This window comes from Palaemon carinicauda, chromosome 44 (assembly GCF_036898095.1).
Source record: "Palaemon carinicauda isolate YSFRI2023 chromosome 44, ASM3689809v2, whole genome shotgun sequence".
In the NCBI taxonomy this organism is placed as follows: domain Eukaryota; kingdom Metazoa; phylum Arthropoda; class Malacostraca; order Decapoda; family Palaemonidae; genus Palaemon; species Palaemon carinicauda.
In genome coordinates, this window is record NC_090768.1 from 20,466,607 (window position 1) to 20,489,106 (window position 22,500).

The 22,500-nt window shown below is 35.4% G+C and overlaps 1 protein-coding gene across 4 annotated transcripts in view; it reads left to right on the forward strand.

Annotated features, from left to right (window-relative positions):
• Positions 1–22,500, forward strand: part of LOC137634159 (glutamate receptor 1-like) — a 585,224-nt gene that overhangs the window by 427,804 nt on the left and 134,920 nt on the right. For all 4 annotated transcript variants that reach the window (XR_011042460.1, XM_068366416.1, XM_068366415.1 and 1 more), the window contains exons 5-6: positions 4,054–4,186; positions 13,626–13,746. Coding sequence is in view for 3 of the 4 variants with exons in the window: in XM_068366416.1 (XP_068222517.1) it covers positions 4,054–4,186; positions 13,626–13,746 (254 nt within the window). In the remaining variant the exon portion in view is untranslated. The remainder of the gene's footprint in view (positions 1–4,053; positions 4,187–13,625; positions 13,747–22,500) is intronic.

Consider the following 22,500-nt stretch of genomic DNA (forward strand, 5'->3'; position numbering starts at 1 on the left):
GGAATTACATATGATAATCATCAAAATAAAAAAAAATACATTAAGATTTAATCCAAAGATCAACTGTCAGGGTACACAAGAATTAAGGGTTTAAAATTATGAATATAATTTTATTTAACAATATCGTTTGTCATCTACAAACAATAGAAAGTAAATACTTTAATAGTGTACGAGATATCGGAAAAATCATGTACTTGATGATTCAAGCATCAAATTGGTCAAACTTATTATCTACATCATACTAATAAAATTTCTCCGAATGGCCAATTGAACAGCCAAGATGTGGACCATTTTTCAAGATGGCCACCAAATTAACTGTTCAAAGTAGTCGCTTTGGTTAGAAGTTTATGTTTGTGTCCGTGCTGCAAGAGCTAGATTTGGATTCACATATTTTCAAGAATACTGAAGTATGTTTTTGATGTTTATAAAGTACACTGACAAATTTTACCCAAAAATTTACTGATACACATGTTTCAAGATTTTACTCTCTGTAAAGCACCCCGACATATATAATTCTTATTAAATTTGTCATTGATAATCCGTGGTAAAGCTTGTTGGCTCACGGGATAAACTAGATGAGAGAAGCAAACAAGGTTTCTGCGTGTGACGGAGTACGTTTAACTCCAAAACTTTCAAGTTAAAGAAGTTCAGGAAATTCTCAAAGGAGTGATTGGCTAGCACAATCATGGCGCAATGGTGACATCATTGCTGTGAAACTCAGCATGTGGTTCATTGTCAGCTAAGTAGGCAATGTATGTTTCCATTATACAGCAACACCCTACTAGTATCCCAAATGCTGTTTAACTAACCCCAAATCAGTTAGGTAGCCACACCGAGCTAAGAATAACAGGGTTTTAGTTTCTGGATGGTGAACTGATCGCAGGGGACTTACGATACTGAATGAAGGATCAGACTAGGTGTAGTGCACGGTGCAAAAACCTAGTTGCATCCCCTACAAGAAAGTGTCGATTATGTAAGTACAGGATGGTAATAGGAGAAACCGCAGTTTTGAATGTTATACTGATTATGGGTACTAGTTTTACTCGTAAATCGTAGAACACTAATTGAACCAAGTGTTTTCTATGTCGGGAGGTTACAAACGAAGATCTAAAGTCCCATCAGCCTAATCCTACCAAAAGAGAGATTGATAAATATATGAACTTGGCAAAGAATATTTCTGTTTCACTTATTCAATGCACTGCCAATTTTGATGGACCCTGCAAGAATTGATGAAACTGGTGTGATAGAAGAAACCTTAAGACAAAAGAAGGAACTATATCATGAGCGTTGCTTGCAGCTATTTAATAACACAAAATTTTGGGAGGCCAAGGGGTGGAGGGAGCTTGGAGAAGCAATGAAAATGCAAGTGAATAAAACAATACACAAATGTGCAGAAACACTCAGTAATAAGAAACTCCTTGCTAAGCTAGGTGCAGGGAATACTATAGAACAAGAACTGAAAATATCACCTTGCCTGCTTGGTAGCATTGTAAAACCGATAATGAGCCTACCTAAAGGTTCAGGAGCGAGTAAAGCACCGAACCCCTGCAAGGAAACATATCCAATTGCTTTCTTCGAACTAGTCACCTATATTAGAGAGACAGAAATGCTAGTGACGGTAGCGATTGACTTATTTTCAGTATTGCTTTACAAGCAAAGGCAATATGACTTTCAAGAATTCTTCAAGCATATCATTCAGTTACACCCTGTATCTCTCAGTGAGAGTGGCAAACTTCATATGTGTCAGAAATAATTGTTTGAAATCACTGAAGTATGAGTGAACATATTAGACAGAGAGCCAAAGGCTGAGGCAATCGTCATTCATAGATTAGAACTCAGCAACGCACTTCAAAGACATTTTATGATTAATCTCGAGAAGACATCATCCCAAGAGTTGAATACTATGATGCCACGCATGATCTAGTGGACATAAGTCTTTGATGCATAGAAGTAAAGTCTGAAATCTGAGACGAAGTTATAAAAGGGGACTAGGAAGCAGAAAAATAGTAACAAGAACAAGTAAACTACCAGGTAATTGGCAAAGATTCCTTTGTGATCCAAGCAACAAGGCTGAGTTGTTTCAATTCCTTACAAAGATGATGTGTGAAGCAAAGATGATAGGCAGTCATCGTTACCAAAGGAAAATGTCCCATTAGCAACACATTGAAGTACACGCCAGAGATGCAACAGGTGATGGGAGAAAGTGTGTTGCCATTAAGACTACTGACACAGAAGTGCTACTCATATTATATCTGTGCTTCCATCCTTACAGGATATAGGTCTTGAAAAAATGTTGATTGTTTTTGGCCAAGAAGCTAAGATTCGATGGATTCCAGTACTTGAGGTAGTTTTTGTAATAGGGCTTGAGAAAGTTAGAAGGTTCTCATACTTTCATCCGTAGGAAAGACAAGAAATATGCATGGCATATAGGTAATTGAAATATATTTGATGATGTTTCTGAAACATTCACTATTCTCACCCCGCATCCAAAATTGATTCGTGGTCTTGGCCTGCAGAGGCTGGAGAGATTTGCTGCCCTCATGTACGACAGGTCAAGAACATCAAGCACAAACTGTGGAGGCAGCATAAATAGATGATACAACTCAATTCCACCAACACAGACAGCCCTCAGAGAACAAAGTGAGCGGCCCTTTAGGCTGGAATCATCAGGGGCTAGGCAACATTTTTCAATTAGTTTTGCGGAACGGAGGCAGATTCAGAAAGGAGAGACATGGTAGATATATTGGACAACACTAACCCTTATAGCAGCGAGCAGTCACGAATCTACAAAGTGCTCCTGTAAGAAAGGCTTCAAAGGAAGAAGCAAGTGCTTACAGTCTATACTAAACTGCATATCACTCTGCAGTTGCTTATATGAGGGCTAGTCGCATGGATTAAGGCACTGTGATGAAAAGCTTACTAGATGAGGAACGGGTAAGCTGGTGGCCATCTTGAAAAATACATATCACTGTCCTTTATAAACATTAAAATCTACTTCATTGGCCTTAAAAACATATGAATTCTTATCTAAATCATGCAAGAATATTTGAAGGATAAACTTTCTTCAGATTTAATGTAATATATTCTACATACTCATTAAAGATAGTAATTTTCTGATTACCTGTGTTTCAGAAAATCGATAAAGCAATTATAAAATGACCAGTTGCACACTAGTATAAGAGACCATGAAAAATACCTCACTGTAGCGGAAGATTTGTATCGTCTAAGAGTCTTACGTTGAAATGAATTAACAGGCAAAAAAGTCGATAATGAGCCCTTCAATGGATTCTCATCAGCAAAGAGGTACATCAAGCGTTGAAACACATTTGCAAAAACACATTATTGACTTCCACGCGCTATCATTGATTTACTTGTAAAATTGTTTACATAAAACATATAATGGATAGTAGCCTTCTAATTCTTATTTCATTACCCTTACATATTTCCAAACTTAATTTTGATCCTTCAATATCGTAAAAGTTATGTTCTATGATATCATATTTAGGAGGAAGCACTTCTAACAAACTATATTGGTAATATCATTCTGCAAAATAATGAAATTACTTTATTTCTGTTAAAGAATCTACTATAAAACACTTTGACTCTTCAAGATGCTTTTTTCAAATTCTATACGTTATGAAGAAGCACTTACAACAAAATGTATTGGTAATCTCATTCTGCAAAATAATGAAATTACTTCATTTCTGTAAAAGAATCTACTATAAAACACTTTGACTCTTCAAGATGCATTTTTTAAATTTTATGTGTTATGAAGAAACACTTATAACAAAATGTATTGGTAATCTCATTCTGCAAAATAATGAAATTACTTTTTTCGCTTAAAGAATCTACTATAAAACACTTTGACTCTTCAGGATGCACTTTTTCAATCTTATACGTTACGAAGAAGCACTTATAATAAAATGTATTTGTAATCTCATTCTGCAAAATAATGAAATTACTTTTTTCTGTTAAAGAATCTTCAAGAGGTATTTTTTACATTTTATACGAAATAATGTTTGCTTAATGACACATTTTTTTTTTCTTTTTCAGGGCTACTGCGACTTCAAGAGATTTTTCAAGCAATCAGACCTTCAAGAGCCAGTTTTGAAATTAGGGTGGTACAGAGGGTGTCCTCAGCTGACGACGCCTTAGAATTTCTCAATACTCTAGAGAAAAACAACAGGTACAGTTTACTGATATTTAAATGCAATGTAGACTGTGACAGTTTGTTCTTATATTTCCAAATGAAGTTGTGAAGTAGGAGGCACTAGGCCTTTTCTAGAAAAGAAACGATTTAGAGGGAGAGCTAGCAGCCATTTATTTACCGGAGATGACCAAATTTCTAGTGGACATTTTTGGAAAGGGTCTACCATGGGACATCCAAAAATTAGTATCTTTAAGTTTGGCAGTGGTGGGTGTGGATTTTATTAACCCCTTTTGTCTGAAAACGGGCTTTTCATTTTTCGGCAAAATTTGGGGGTTAGTGAAAGTAAATTGGCTGCAGCTCCTCTCACACTGGGCCTAGAATAAAAAACTATATACCAAAATGATGCTCTTGATGAGTAGATTTATTTGATATTAAACTAAATTAATTAATTTATTATTAGAGGTCACCAGGGGTCAAAAGGTCAAGTTCAGCCCTTTGAAATGCCGGATTTGGGTTTTAGTTGTATTTTGGCTAAATAAGACATCAAAATTTGCAAAAGGTTTACTAAATATGAATAAAATATAAAAAAGAGATACAAATAAAGTTTTTTGAAGAACGTGGGATCTATTCCAGCTATATTACAAGTATGGAGTTCTCTAAAAATCTATTTCCTTTTCTTCATCCGAGGAATGGCTGATATCATCATCATCATTATCATCATCATCATCATCATCTTCCTGTACATCAGATTCTTCAATGGTTAACTTATCAGGAATATTTGAGCCAGTGAACAAGACAATCATCAATCTGCCATTCTGGACTTTCCAGCCATGTCCTTCAAGGACCAAATGAGTCTGGATCGGCTTCCCTTGCATTCCTCTATTTGTGTGCAACAAAGTTAGATCTTAGCAACTTCTGTTGCAACACTCTTTGGCAAGGAGGAAGACAACAGGGGTCTGTAGTTTTGATTTTATCAGACGGATCAGTTTCCTTCTTAGGGGTATACAACTTGCGGAAAAATTAAAGCCTGGCTTCATCAACACTTGTCAGGTTCCGAACTCCATAGACAATGCACAAGTACTCTTCATCTACAGCAGCAACATCTGGATCGATGACATCTGAGTCTCCAAGGTGACTAATTGCTGATGTGAACCAAGGGTTGTTTTTCATTATTTCAAATGGCTTCCACTTTGCTTTTCTCATAAAACAGGCTGTGTAATCACAGCCTGTCAGCGCATGGAAGCTTGGTTGCAAGATGTGAGATGTGACATATGTATGAAACGCATGGAATTTCTAGAACTCAATCCAGCATCCATCCAAATCTGTGCATTAAGAAACCTAGCATGGTAGAGAATGAGGATGAAGACGCAGTGTCGTTACTGCGAATGGCAATCACTGGGACCACATCATGGTTAACAGCAACAAAGTTTGCATGGTACAGTAACCGTGTATCAGCTTCTTCATGCCTGCACTGAAGCTCATGAACCAGGATCCTATTGACAGTTTCACGTGCTGAAGTGTAAAGGTAGCATTCATGTTCCACTGTAAAGTAGACCTGATGTCCCTGAAGAGTCGATGCATATCTATCTGATGACCAAAAACTCTGTTTTGAAATGTGATGTGCTCCAAGCCGTGTTGAGATCAGGTGGTCTTTTCTGTGACGAGCCAGTGATTATGTAGGTAGTGGGTGTCCTACCACACAAGTCATGTTCAATGTCCTTGATACTTGGCCCTTAGGATATGTGTCACAGACTATGTGTACAATTTCACCAGTGCTACAAGCTTATTTCAAAATGGACATTGCCATGCCCCCCTAGGTGGATGGCATGTCAAGCGTACGGAAGAAGAATATAGGATCAATAATATACACATCAGTCCTGTTTGGTATGGCATTCAAGTTTCCCATTGCTTCTAATTTTTCCATTAATATCCTCTTTGATGTCTTGTTCATATCACCAGTTATATGACACAATGAAAAAGGAACTGGAGTGAGAGGATAGGACAGGTCAATACTGAGATCAAGTTATTGCGTTACTGACAAATACAGCAGCCTTCTAAATATGTCTCTGGTGCATTTTTCTTCCTTTATCTGTTTGTCCTTTGTGGTGAATATAACTGTTACTGCATTCTGTGTGACATTTATCACCTTTCTTTGCTTAACAGTCCGTTCAAAACGCCCACCATCTACATTACATTCATTAACAAAAACTTGATGCCAAGTAGATCCAGTTTCTTTTGACTGCAGAAGTCTTTCTTTCACACCATCCAGTGTTTAGGCAATACAGAGTATCATCATTAACAGTGAATGGATTGAGAGTGTTCTCCACCTCTTTGGCTATCCTTGATGGCTTTAGTTCCTGTATTGCATCATCCACCAGTGTGATTCCAGCCATTTCCAGGAGACAACTCACAAATACTCCCCTAAAAGATCTTGTCACTGTCAACCCCATACGGACTGCAACATTCTGTGTAAATGCAGCAATACCCTTTTGGCTGGATGCGGCATCCCTATTCACAGCTTGCTGTAAGGTAATAGCAAATGCACTTCTGGAAACGGTATTCCTAGTTCTCCGCACAGAGAGTGCACCTGCTTCAAAACTTTGCTTGATTCCGGGATGTGTCATTTCCATATTGAGCAGATTGAGTTGATACAATGACATTTAACGGGCATAGTTTGGCTTGTGAGTTGCAAAGAATATAGGAATCATTGAGCCTAAAGCATAGATGTAGAGGTGTAGGTCATTTGTCCTGCTAGCCCTGTCATAAAGCATGAATATATGATCAAGATCTATGTAGAGAAACCAGAACCTTGCAGTAGAGCCATGATGACCCTGACGAGTCTGATCACAGAATTCACCATATCTCTCCACCAAATTACAAATTGCAGTGGACTCCAATAATGTCAAAAGTGATTGGGGTGATGGGTCTGCAGAAAATGAATTCAACAACGCCATGCATTCATCAGGTATTCCACCTTCTAAAATGAATTGTTTAAAATGCAGAATCTGCAAGGCAAGTGCAAACAGGGGATGGATACGCTTGCATCTGTTAAAATCTTTTCCACCAATGAACCCTCGTACTGGACCTTGAACCAACACATCAGCCGAGCAAAGAACCTCGGTACAACCAGACGATTCAACATTATAACCTAATGCACTGAAATAGGCCTTGGAAATATGAAATGCACCAAAACAAACAAAGATATTGTCAAAAAGAGGGGATTCTTGTGCTTGGATCTGGAGTGCAGGTTTTGCGATAGCAAGGTCATAAGTCATTATAGCATATGCCTCACCGCACTCTCACACAACCTTTTGAGACCTGACCAAAGTTTCTTTAACTACATCCAATCTTGTTGGTGGCAGTTCAATATTTTCCATACAGTATACCGAATCTGCTGCAAAGGGAGTCTGTCCCCTGTGACCAAGAAATTCCAGCCACGCCACATAAGGGTGCTGGACATCAGGCAGCAGCATATTTACCAGATGATATCCATTTTCTTTGCTATCTCCAGGCTGGATTGTGGATCTTGTGAATATTTTTCAAATTCGAACTTCGACAGTGGCTTTCTTTTATATGGCATGATTTGTCGCTGAGGCGCATCAAATATTCGTCGTCTTTTCACAGGTACTTGGTCAGTAGTTGCATCAGTATTCGTGGTCCCTTTGGCCTGAGCACCTTGCACCCCCCTTCAGCAGGCCTATTCTGGTAGCATATCCCAACGGTGTCATGAATAGTGTCTTTGCCAGATAGGGTTTCTGTCAGCTTGTCATAATTATCCCAATCAAGACCTATGGAGAGACCAACTTGAGGTAAGAGCAAATCATGTAAAAGCTGCCCTTCTGCTGTGATCTTTGACGTTATATCCATCTCAATTGATTCAGCTGTGGGATAACTTACCGCATGACCCTAGTGATTAAGAATTTCCACAACTCTGCGACTACCTGTGAGGCTTTTCATTCCGACTCCCAGATAAAGATGATTGGATGGTTTTACTATTCCCTGGCTGGTACAGAAAATAACATCCTGGGATAGTGAGACTACCCTTCATTTTACTGATTCACTAGGCTTATCTTTATTCTGCAAGCCACAGAGAAGTGTGGTAAAAAAACAAATGAAGAAGGTCTGGAATTTCTACTCGGCCTTTCTTAAAATCATCAAGTGACAATGACAGGGGCAATTCAGGTGCACACTTACAAAATTTCAAGGATGTTAGAACGCAATGTAGAGGCTGTTTTTATAATGTTCAAAAGACAAAACAGGTGCACACACACAGTCAATAAAACAGATCTCAGTAATATAGGTGAACCATCTATCAACTAAATTTGAAACGGTTTGACGAGTGAATTTCACAGTAACCGTTTAATGATGACTGTTGTCATATCCGTCATATTGCTGGAATAGATCCCATTTTCTTCAAAAAACTTTATTTATGTCTCTTCTTTAAATTCTATTCATATTTAGTAAACCTTGGGCAAATTTTGATGTCTTATTTAGCCAAAATACATCTAAAACCCAAAATCGGCATTTCAAAGGGCTGACCTTGACCTTTTGACCTTTGGTGACCCCCAATAATAATTTAAATAATGTTTTTTTATATGAAATAAATCTACAGATAAATAGCACCATTTTGGTATATAGTTCTTCACTCTAGGCCCCGTGTGAGAGGAGCTGCAGCCAATTTACTTTCCCCTACCCCCATATTTTGCCAAAATATGAAAAGTCCGTTTTTGGACAAAAGGGGTTAATAAAATCCACACCCACCCTTGCCCAACTTAAAGATACCCATTTTTGGATGTCCCATGACAGACCCTTTCCAAAAATACCCACTAGAATTTTGGTCATCTCCGGTAAATAAATGGCTGCTAGCTCTTGGACTAATTGTATGTGTACTCACTACACGTACAAAGCCTTAAAAATGTCTTATAATAATTACGTAATACAAAACCTGCAATATATATATATATATATATATATATATATATATATATATATATATATATATATATATATATATATATATATATATATAATATATGTGTGTGTATATATAAAAGGAATAATTCACAAATGCCTTTAAAGTAAAAAAAAAAAAACGGACATGGAAATCCGTTCTATGCATTTCAAGTTAAAATCTGAATCCGAAATGTGACAACCATGATAGGAAAGGAAAATGTATAATCGGAGCCGAGCCCATTTTCGAATGAGGTTGTATTCCATAAGAAAAGCTGGAAATCCACAGCTGTGGATCCAAAGTCCTCCCACATACCCTAAAACAGTGGAAAAAAAATCTACTAATATAGTCGATAAATGTACTGAAACGGTTTACTCGTAAATGAATTGAAAATATTAGTATATAACCTGGGTTCTTCTTACAAAAGCTTATGAATATTAAAGGAAGGCTTTTCGTCAATAACATGCTTCGATTGATGTTTAAATAACTAGGGTTTGATTAATAAATATAAAAGCATCGCAAATACGGTTACAATAACTATAAATAAAATTCAAAATTAATATATATACATATATATATATATATATATATATATATATATATATATATATATATATGATAAACATCAAAGATATATGAATAAAAAAGAAACAGTTTTCTTCTCTATTCGTGTTATGCATGTTTAACCAAACGCTATGGAGAATTAAATGGAAACATTTGCCTGAAATCACAAAGGAAATGGCTAAATGTTATACACAACAATACAAATAATATTACTAATTCTCATGTAGAGGTAATGATAACAGAAAAAACTGGGCTTTAAATATAATTTTCAAAAGTACATTTGACAATACAAACCGTATAAAATGATTGACGATGTTTTTGTTTCATAGTATATTACTGGTATCCTGCGATGCCAATAATACGAAGTCATTCCCAAGGTAAAATTCGGTATTAAATGCCATTGTGTTAGTGATATATATTCATCATAAATAACCACATGTTGCAAACTTACTAATCAGCAATCATGGTGGAGATTAATTTATTTCAAGTCTCAGAACAAATACCTGAATTTGACAGGGACATATACGGAAGCCTGGTAATAGACTTATATCTCTCTTGATAACATGGTTGGTTAGAGTCCGTGCATATATATATATATATATATATATATATATATATATATATATATATATATATATATAAATACCACTTTACACATTACCAAAAAGGTGAAGTGAACGTAAAGCTGAATATTTTAGGCCGGGATCCTAACAGTCTCAGAAAAAGAATTATGAAAATTTATTCATTAGAATAAAATGGAATAATATCCTCCACACACTCACACACATTCATATACTGTATACACACGTGTATATACACCTGTGTATATATATATATATATATATATATATATATATATATATATATAATATATATGTATATATATGTATATACATGTATATATATCTATTTATATATATATATATATATATATATATATACATATATATATATACATATATATATCTATCCCATTGTCTTGGGTTAGAGTTCTCTTGCTTGAGGGTACAGTCGGGCACACTATTCTATCTAATTTCTTTTCCTCTTGTTTTGTTAAAGTTTTATAGTATATAAAGGAAATATTTATTTTAATGTTGTTACTCTTCTTAAAATATTTTATTTTTCCTTGCATTTTTTCCTCGCTGGGCTGTTTTCCCTGTTGGGGCCCCCTGGGCTTATAGCGTCCTGCTTTTCCAACTGGGGTTGTGGCTTAGCAAGTAATAATAATAATAATAATAATAATAAAAATAATAATAATAATAATATATCTGTTTTGACGTTGTTACTGTTTTTAGAATGATTTATTGTTAATTTGTTCTCATCATTTATTTATTTCCTTATTTCCTTTCCTCAATGGCCTATTTTTTCCTATTGGAGCCCTTGGGCTTATAGCATCTTGCTTTTCTAACTAGGGTTGTAGCTTGGCTAGTAATAATAATAATAATAATAATAATAATAATAATAATAATAATAATAATAATAATAATAATAATAAGGGTGTCTATGTCTTAGACACAAAGGCTGTTTGAAAGTCTTTGGAGAAGGGTGCTGAGATGAGATAGCAAACGAATTTAATAAATACACTCAAATCCAATAATCCACCGATACTTACAAAGCACTAGTTTCCTTGTGTGATGAATGCACTAATTTCATAGACGAAGAGAATGTGTGTCAAGAGACTTAATAATTCAACTTCAGTATATGCTGAGAATCAGAAGAGCAAAACTTGGCGGTATCCATATAATGTAAAATAGTAAAATTATATACTGTTTATGCTTACACACAATACTCTATATATATATATATATATATATATATATATATATATATATATATATATATATATATACATATATATATACTAATAACTGAATAAATACCAAGATACACATCAATTAATATGCAATATTTTTAGCGATAAACGTCCAGATATTTTACCGAATCTGGGAAATTAGGGAAAATCTTAATGAACCCGATCCCATTCATTCTAAGCAAAATGATTGGGTAATATCTTCCCTAAAAATATAGGATCGCGATCGCAATACGGCATATTGAATACGCTCTCCTTGCAATCAAACGAGCGCAGTATGAATTTAAATATTTCCTCTGCATATCGCTTGTAAAGCCCTCCACGCCAAAATTCTTGAATTTCTACCTCGGAATATCATTTTTCACAGAATATTTCCCTAAGAGATTATCTTCTAATAGAAAATATTCCCTCCAACATTTTCCCTAAAGAAAGAAACATATATGTCATGGATATATTACGACGCAATGGAACAGAAAATATATCGTAAATTTTAAAGCAAAATGCAAAATGGAGACGATATCACTTTCAAATTCATTTAAATCCTGTTCATAAAGAGCTGCAGGTGCAAAGTGACAAAAATAAAAGAAAACAGTGAATTCGATACTTACAATGTCCATGTACCCTGCAGTTAAATGCAGATATGGGGTTCATTAACAAACGTTTTCACCGTAGTCAGTGTTGGGGATGTGGATGTACCGTAACTCAATGACATTCTTTCACCCTAGAAAATAAACAAACCCTTAATTAGTGAAAGTTTCTGGCCAATTGTGCGTGTTACAACAATACATTTTACTAATTTTTATAATTTACTCAATAAATAATACACAACTGGTGCAAGCGACCCGTTAAAAATGACGATTAAATGTTTAGATAGATAGGCACACTGATGCAACCCCTCTCACCAGGTATGACCACTCCCTCTCCCCCTATCCGAGAGACGAGGAAAGCTGAGCATGACAATTATGTATATGTATATATATATATATATATATATATATATATATATATATATATATATATATATATATATACACACATACATAACTAAACACTTGCTCTTTATTATACAGGGGAGATTATGTTGTGGTAGTCGATGTGACTGGTGAACGCCAGACTGGGGTTCGAGTCCCGCTCAAACTCGTTAGTTTCTTTGGTCACTGCAATTCTTGTGAGCTAAGGATGGGGGGTTTGGGAGATCCTATAAGTGTATCTGCTGCGTCATCAGTAGCCATTGATTGGCCCTCCTTGGTCCTAGCATGAGTGGAGAAGGGGCTTGGGCGCTGATCATATGTATATATGGTCAGTCTCTAGGGCATTGTCTTGCTTGCTAGGGCAATGTCATTGTCCCTTGCCTCTGCCATTCATGAGCAACCTTTGAACCTTTAAAAGAGAGAAGTTGAGGTATAAAGCAATACAAACAACTAAAAATAATAGAAAATAGAGAGGAAAAACGAAGCAAATAAAAATCTGCAGATGTTTCAATTCCTTGATATCACATCCAAAACTCGGAAATTCTGAAAACAGTTGGATGGAATAGGCGTATCAGTGGTACCTGATCTCTGACTATTAAAACAAAGCCTCTGTGTTTTCTGCGAAAAGGTTGGCTGTTGGGTGAATATGTAAACTACAAAGAGTTTAACTTCTATTGTGATGTCTTTGCATGTTTATTTTTATGGCAGTTTTTCTTCTTATCAATATTTGTATTATTCTTTTTGTTTTTATTATTATCAGTAGCAGTAGTAGTAGTAGAACTTGTAGCGTATAGCAAAATCTTTAACTAATTTTGTCATTACGTACACTAGCTAGAACAATTTTTTCTTTTTCAAAACGTCTTTTTTTCTTTTCTTGAATATAATCTGTTTCTATTTCAGTCTGTTTGGTCTCTGATCACATAATATAATACAATTTTGGATATTTTATTGTATTATTACCTTTACATTCACCTATAAGAAGTGTTATGTACTTTCACTCAATTATCTTGGTATCTTAATGTAATTCCATCATATATGCACCCTAAAATAATTAACATTCATTACATACAAATATAATCAAATTTAAGCAATTCTAAACAAATAAAGCAGACAGGCATTAATAAGGCTCAGGAAAATAAATGAAATGATATATAAACAAAACAAATTTCTATTTTGCAGATGGTCCCACAAATACGTCGTGTTAGACTGTGGAACAGAAATGGCCAAAAACCTTATCATCGGGCATGTCAGAGATTTGAGAATGGGTCGCCGGAACTACCATTATCTTCTTTCTGGACTGGTAAGTGAAAAAGAAAAAAAAATAGGCGAAGAAAGATAAATCTTTTATATCAATGTGGCTTCTAGCACTCGATGCATTACAACATAATCATTTTTTTTGCAACTGCAATATTTAATTCCTAATTATTTCTGTCTAATTTTCCCGATAAAATCCTTCATATTTAACACATTCAATTTTTCTTATTATCAATCAATTTTCTTTGGATTACCTTAACTAAATATTTCCTTTATACAAGATAATAACAATACATGCAGGTTTTAATAATTCCGCAGCGTTTATAAACAATATCTCAAATATTTTAACTGATAAATTTAGTACCTTAAAGTCAGTGTAAATGACAGCATTCCTTCACCACACTCAGAGTCAGTAATTTGTGTTGATTATGTTCTAGGGTACATTTCGGAAATGATGAAGTTTGTAAATAAATCTCTTAAACTGAATGACAATTGCCAGGTAGTGGTGAGTCCAAACTAGGTATTCAATATAAATGTCGTTGGCTGTGGAAATTCAAGAAAGTTCTGGATCTTGATTAACAGACTATCAGAATTTATATTCATCAGAAGCCCAGGTGATAAAAAAAAAATATTTCTGTGATCTTTAAACGAACTGGCTCATGGGGGCAGTCAGCTTGGCACCGTTACCTACACCACAGCGTTTGGATACATGAAAAAGGAGGAGAAAAAAATGGTAATAAGATGGACAACCAAACAACCTTGCCTGTTCCAAGCCCCTTAATAGAAGAAAAAAAGGTAGGGGAGAAAAGTGGGACTTGTCCCTTAGGATGAGATAGCCCTGGATCTAGATATTACGAAAAATTGTCGAATTGATGATAAATGTATGAACACGATAGCCGAAATATCTGCAGGGTAGATGCAGATAGATGTGAAAAAGTCTTCATTGACTAAAACACATATGAAAAAAAAATTAGCTGATAGAAATACAAGATAAGCTTCATCAGAATGCGAGAATAGTATTTAAAAAAAAAGGGGGATTCTGTAAAAATCTAAATACATAAGAAACAGGTATGTAATATGAAATATCCAAAACAAATATTTTCAAGCAATCTGAACCCCGGAAATGTTACCAAATAAAATATGAATATTGCTTTCATCAAACGGGATAGAATTGAATGGAAAAATGACGTAAAAATGGCTATTACATCTGACTTTGAACTCCGTATTTCTATAAATTGTGTGATATCCATCGATATACATTCCCAAAATCCCAACTGACAGACGAAGAAAAACCATTTCGATAACGATTGCTAACATGTAGAGGGAGAGGAAACGATGATTAGAAAATAAGAAAAGAATGTTAATATAAAACGGTATGAATACAAGATGTGACAAATTAAAATGATGAAAATATTTATTTTACTGACAGCATTATTATCACAATCAAAGCTTAATGGGACTCATTAAGGAAAGGAACTGTGTACGGAAAAAGAAACAACACACAAGACAAATATACTATAGAAGGATAATAAACAAATAAGAATTACAATAAGAAAAACATTATATACAGAAAAAAACAGTAGTGATGGATTTTATTATTAAAAAAAAAAACATAAAAACAAAAGAAGAAAAGACCATAAAGTCATTCTTAATAAGCCAAAAGACATCCTAGGCCCTTTAACTAATGTTACGTAACACACCAATTAAAAAAAAAAAAAATAGGAGGAGCAAACTGACATGAGAGTGTATTCTCAAACAAAAACCCTTTACCCGAGACAGTGAAAGCCATAATACAAAGGCTGATACTAACCAATAATATAGAACATTGGTTTGATTCCAAAGCTGTTACTACTGCGAGAAACAACTTCAGGCTATTTGGCATATTTTGAAAGACGCATATTGACACTCAAGCAGTAGTACCTCAACTAGTGCCTGGCACACCATGTACAAAACTTCTACAGTTAATTCAAAAGCAAAACTTGTCATTAGTTTTATTACGAACATTTGCTCTAGAAGCTTCAATGGTGAGACCAAAATGGTTGCTTTAAAGGGAGGCAATCCGATCACAGGATATCAAACACCTCAATATATGGCAATGTTAATTAACTCTTCCCAAGCACGGGTATATAAGGCGAGAGGAATAAGATGCGAATGAAATAGGAGGAGTTAAAAAAAAAAAAAAAAAAACAGTTCAGAAACAATTATTTTCAACCGGAAGTTCCTCCCTCACCTCAGACATTAAAAACCTCTCTCCAAAGTTTTGTCATATAAGTGACGAAGAGAAGCACCAATCCCTTTTGTGATGTCTTCAAGCCCAAGGTCACCGTGTCAGCAACATTACAGCAATCGAAGATAACTTGGCAACTCTCCACATAAGTATTATATTGCTCTATAGACCAGCTCGTTCCCCCTTTATGTCAATATCTCGAATTAATGATTATATGCGAAAGGAAAGGAACATCAAGGGTGATTTTCTATGTAAATAAGTTTGTGAATAAACGCTTAATTTTTGTGTTTATTTCTATATCCGTTTCTCATATTACAATTGCTATCATCGAGTCCTTTTTGGTTGGAGATTGAAAGAACCTGTAACGATTCTGAGATCGTAACAGTGGCGACCTAAGCCAGGATATTTGACACTGTAACCAACTAAAACAAGAATATAAATTAAGAAGAATGGGTGAAATTACGAAACAGTTGACAGAGTCAGGTAAGCTACTTGCCAAGAGTCTAGGATGCAATGCTCTTCGGCAGTATGTTGAAAAGACAGAAATAGAAAAGTATGAGACGTATGAAAGAGCAGCTAAGAATGAATTTGAGAAACTTCAGGTAGTGAAAGAGAGAGAGAGAGAAAGAGAGAGTGCGTGTGTGTAAACGAGAGTTCTCATAACAGTCCGTTAGGTAGTAGACTATAATGCGTCATTGAAGGATGCAATTATTAACATACGTTTTAAAAAGATAATGAACAGAGTAAGTTGTCCAAACAACTTTGAACTTTGTACTTACACACAGTTTTACGTGGTAGGACACACACTGTATATAGTTGCATGGCTGAGGAGGTATGTGACAATTATGATATTGTGAAAGAAAGTATTCTTTGTATATATAGATTAGTAACGGAGCTTGAGAAAGGATGAGAACATTATGTATGTAGAGTATGGGAAGATGTTAAGATAGACTGTTTTGTAGTAGGTTAACTTCCACAAAAGTTTATAATATTAATGATCTGAAAAACTTAATTTTGCTAGGAAACTTCAAAGACAATATATCCTCAGATACCAATGGTTGCATATAAATTAAGGGTGGAAAACAGTTTACATATGCGACTCGGTGGGCAGAAAAATATAGTCAAACTTGTACTTTAAGAGTATGACGAAAAATTAGCCTTTGTCAGGTAAAATATATCGTAGTAAAATCAATTTTACTAGTAGCAACACAGAGAAAAGTGATTATTATTGTTATTCATATGGAAAACCTGGTCGTACTTCCAGGGTTTGAATAACTTCTGAAATAACTTCTTTCTCGATGTAATGATAAAAAAAAGAGCATGTAGCAAAAAATTGTGTAGCAGAATTGAATAATTTTAAGGAATCAGCATGTCTAATTAACATTCGTTTGTCATGTAGGAATTTCGTTATAAAAGAGACAAGGAAATCTTAAGGATAGTTTCTGTTTAAAGGTGCAGTTTCTTCTCTTGAAGGTACGTTTTTGAGAGTAGTCTTGCTGCAGGACACCGAAGCGGTTGTTTCCCTCATTATAAGAGAGTGTTTGACAACAATGGCAGTAATCAGTATGAAAGAAAACATTGTTAGGCGGGTTTAAGAACACATGTGTTGTTTGTCCTTTGTTGAAGATAAACATAAGTCAGGGAGTGGAGGGAGATGTAAAACTAGCAGTTGTAGAAATAGTTTTAGTTTATAGTAATCATGTTAGGATTAAATACAGATAAAGACTACAGCAGAGGTTCCACAACTTGGGGGAATTCCTATCATATCACGGGTGGAGGTTATCCAGCACCTCTTCGGAGAGTGAGGCTTTTCCAGCGAGACAGCTCAAGACTGTCGCAATGCCTCAAGAAATCCTCGACTGACACATATCAACCAATATGGGCCATTATCTGTGGCTGGTACCGTCGAAGGAATACTTCTGCTCTTGGAGCCTCTATTTCACTAGTGGCATATTTTCTTCAGCTTACCTATGAAAAGAAAAACGCCTCTCAGTTTCAGTGGTAAAAGGGTATCGTTCAGCCTTGAGTCAAGTACTGAGACTGGGAGTAGGTGATATTTTCCTGTTGTTGGAATTATCTGCACTTATCGGGATTATGTAGCATACCTGTCCTCCACGTGAGATTCAAGCTCCAGCTTGGGACGTAACCAAGACGTTACATTCCTTGAAAAGAGCTCTTTACGAACTGTTGAGCTGTGACTCAGATTGGGACTTTACTTTGAAAATAGTGTTTCTACTTATCCTGGCTTCAACGAAGTGAGTATGCCAGTTACATAGACTCTCATATTCATTCTCTCATTCTATACACACAGGAGGTATCTCTTTTTATTATTTGTTCCCAACTTTGTAGCAAAAACTCAAAATCTGTCACTCCTGGATATCAGGTTTTCATCTTTTCAAGTTTCTTCGCTTAAGGTAATAACCAATGTTCCGGGTGGATTACTTTCGCGTCTTGTAAGGGTGCGTAAGAGCTACCTTAAAAGAACCCACATTTTCAGATCCAGGTTACAGAATCTCTTCATATGTCCAGGCAAAGTGAAAAAGAGGCACCAAAAATACAATCTCATTTTGACTGCTGGAAATAATTAAAAGAGCAATACACCCTAGAATCCCCGGAGCTCAGAGGAGTTGGTGTTACCCTCGCCTTCAAGAGCATAGAAGTGTCGGACCACTTTACTGTGCATAATTTGTTAGCCTGTACTCAGAGGTCGTTTAGCACGTTTTTTACTCGGGCCTAGGATTGCTCCTTAGAAACTGACCTTAGCTCCTTCACAGGACCATAAGTTTCACTTCTAAGATAGTGCTTAGAATGTAATTCTAGGTCGTGAGTGAGAGTGCCTAGCCCATTTTCCTCTCTTCTTCCCCTCAATTTGGGTATAGCTTTTGGGATCCTATATAGCTGGACAGACAAAGATACAGGTAAGCACTACCTCCAGCCAGGGTGAGGATGGATATGAACAGAGAAAATCATCAAATTGTTTATGCCATTACTGATAGACTGACTAGACAAACGTTTTAGAAAAGAGATTTTCTTTTGCAACAGCCTTGGCTGCCTGGGTCATGAACCTGACAGTGCTTTCAACCCTAGTTTTCGAGGTGTCTAGGATACTAACCTCCGTACCGTATAAGGTCTAAAATTGGCAAATCTGGTATTTTAGCCCCCATTTGGGTAAAAGGGAATTCCTTCCACCTAAGGATGAGTCACCTAAATAAAGGACGAAGATTTGCATTCGTGAAGGAACAAATCACATATTTTGAAAGTAGTTTCCATTATTTCTTACAATACAAAACTGGGTAATTCAAGTTGACTTTTTGCCATCACCTACCCCAAAGTTCCAGATGCAAAGTAACTGTTCAATGTACAGGCAATGGGGCAGAGCTTCCACGCCGCTGGCCCGTAACTACAGGCTACTACCGAAAATTCCTTATTAAAAGATTAAACGGCCGAGTTGCAGCTGCACTAGAATCAATCTCCTAATTAAAGGACTTGGGTTTGTGTAGTTAGGAAGAATAGGAATTACTTTCAAAATTTGGAATTTTACCAGCAAACATGATGATTTGAAGAGGAAGCAGTAACTCAAATAATTTTATGAATGCAGAACTTTGAGACTGTACAAGTCATAAGTAGGCTATGGACCATATAAAATCCCAACTGTACTGTATAAGAATCCTTGTAATTATAGGCTTTACCGCAACATGCCTAATTTCTCTCTTTGCATTCAATAATAATTCGGTCACTTCTGTTGAGATCCAAGGGAGGATTTATTCTCTCTCTTCTCTCTCAGGAGACCTTGTAACATCTTTCAGGCCACTTCTGACATGTACTCGGTAAACATCGATAGTAAAAGGATTACACGGACCACAGTATATAATTTTTACTCTAATACTTTGATTTGAAATTCACTTCTTCATTGAATTACCTGACTCTTAAACCTACTCTTCAATTCAGAGGCAATAGTGCTTCCTTATTGATTATAACCTTATTCTTGTTTCCATTTTCTAAAAAAGAATTTACGTGTCTAACCCACTAATCACTGCTCTTAAAAAAATTCCAGACAATCTAGCCAAGTAGAGGGATCACTAGGGACTGTACCTTCACTAATAATAAAAAAAAAAAAAAAAAAAAAAACCGATTCATCATGATGAGAAGTAGTGATTTGTTTGCCTTTATTTGTTGATGAAGAGTTATTTACTTAAGACAAAAAAAAAAAAACCTTATTTAAGGTAGCAAAGTAAAGTTAGCTTAATTGTATTATGACAGACATTAGCAGCAACTGATGTAGATCCAATAAATAACTGATATACCTTATGCCTTTATCATATAGCTTGATCTTACAAGACTTTTTTTCATATGATAACAGTTGAGAAACTATGATTGCCAGACTTTCGTGTCTATGCATTCTTTTTCCTTATTCTTCGAGCTTTGAAATTTTACCTTCAGGATCCTTCAGACCAGGTGAAAAAATCAATCAAATACAGTAGGTAGTAAGATACTCTATTACTTATGCAGTATAGAAATGTGCATTCGACGCGAAAGTAATGGTAGCTATGGAACATTCATGTTTTATAAAATATTTTAGTTATAACTAATGATTAGATATTTAGGGGCGTGGATTATCCCCCATCGTTTTAGTGTTATATTACACTTATTACATATTTTCTTTTATCTGTTCCCTACTCTATTCACTCTTCAAAATCTTTTTCCTTTCGTTTTTCCACATTAGTTATTCTACTTAAACAAGTTCATTGACATTTTTAATGCTACAGAATAGTTTCTATTGACATTATCATTATTGCAGGCCAAATTGTTATATTTAGGGAGAAAGCCGCCCATTAGCGAAAAGCAAATTAAATAAAGATTAAAATATAAAATCACAGGACAAAAATTAAGTAAACAAGATAACAAATATTTAAACACTATGTAAGAAGTCATGAAAATCTGCTTAACAAAAAAGTATTTGCATCTAAGTTCGTACCTTTAAATTCTACCGATTCATCTAACAGAATATCTTTCGAAATTTAGCATACATTATATATAAAAACATAAATTACTTAATTGTGGCACATACTTTCTGATAATACAGAATTAATCTAGACTGAACAATATTAGGAATTTTACAAAACGATGTTCCATAACATATACACAATGAATTACCTTTACCCCCTCGCTCAACCATTAAACCCCCTTTTCAATGCGAACAAAGAGGAAAGTTAGATAAACAAAAATGCTTAGGAGTTTCCGTAAATCTTCAAAACATCATCAACTTTTCCTCAACAGCCAGGACAAGGCATATCAGGTATGCATGACTCTTCCTCCACAGCCGCTTTGATGCTTTAATTCTGAGCCTTTGATAATCGCATACCTAAGGGAATACCAATTCTGAACAATATATCAAGACTTTCCCACCAGCCTCGCTGTGCTCCGAAGACAGTCTCGGGGGAAGAGGATATTGGCCGTTATCCTCAAACAAGGGGAGAAGGAAAGTGTGCCCCCTTTTCCTAGAACGATTATTTGCATTTTCCCCTCGGGTGAACTTGAGTCCGTAACAAGCCGGATTCTGCATCTAACACACAACTTTGGGGCTTCTGATATCTGCACTCAAATCCCAAAGCGTATTGCTTCCGAAATCTTGAGGCCTTTTATTTTCGCTTTCTCGTCTTACATTTTACTTCTTTATATTTTACAACCTTTTTGCCATCCATCCTAATCTTTGCTTTCATTTTCCTAGTAATATTACTCGTTGATCAAAGGCAACAATACAACTTAGCAAGGTTGAATATTTTTATTCAGTTGGAAATTAGAAGAGATAGTGCGCTATTTATTAAAGTGAACACAAATGAAAAAAGTATTCCTTTAAATGATTAAATAACATAAAAAAATGTAGTAGCTAGCTTTAAAAGGATAATTGATGCCATTTCTTTAAAGAAGACTACATATTTAATTCATACTAAAAGGGAAACCTTTCGATCATGCCTTCTTTTGATAATATAGCCTACTATCATACAATTCACTAATAATTTATTTTATAACATGGACATTCAGAAAGCGCAAAAACTTGTTAAGAACTTACAATAAATCCCTTCTTTCTAGAAAAAAAAATCATAGAAAAATATTTTAGGACTCGTACCTAATGAACCTCACCTAAAGGTTCAAGCTGTTTGGTTCCGGTTCCAGTTCCAGTTCCAGTTTCAGCAGAATAGATGGTCACTAGAACGTCAGCCGGGCAACCCCAACTCCACACTGTGGTGCCCAACAACAGCTGGGGTCTCCCCAGTAAACAGCTTAAACTCACGGTCCCAGGCTGGGATTAATCTGGAGTCATGCGAATGCTAGATGAACACGTTACCACTGTACTAGCCATGAATTTTCATTTAATTCTATAATTTGAAAGTCGACAGGTTCGCCAAAATAGTTGTAATTTAACTTCTCTTCACAACAATGTCAGATTAAGAAAAATATCATGGAAAATAATTCACTACTTTAGTACAAGGATGGCATAGCATCCATTGTTGATGGAATCAACCGAGCTAAATAAGCAAGTCTTTTAGGCGCACTGAAGTAATTGTAACTTTT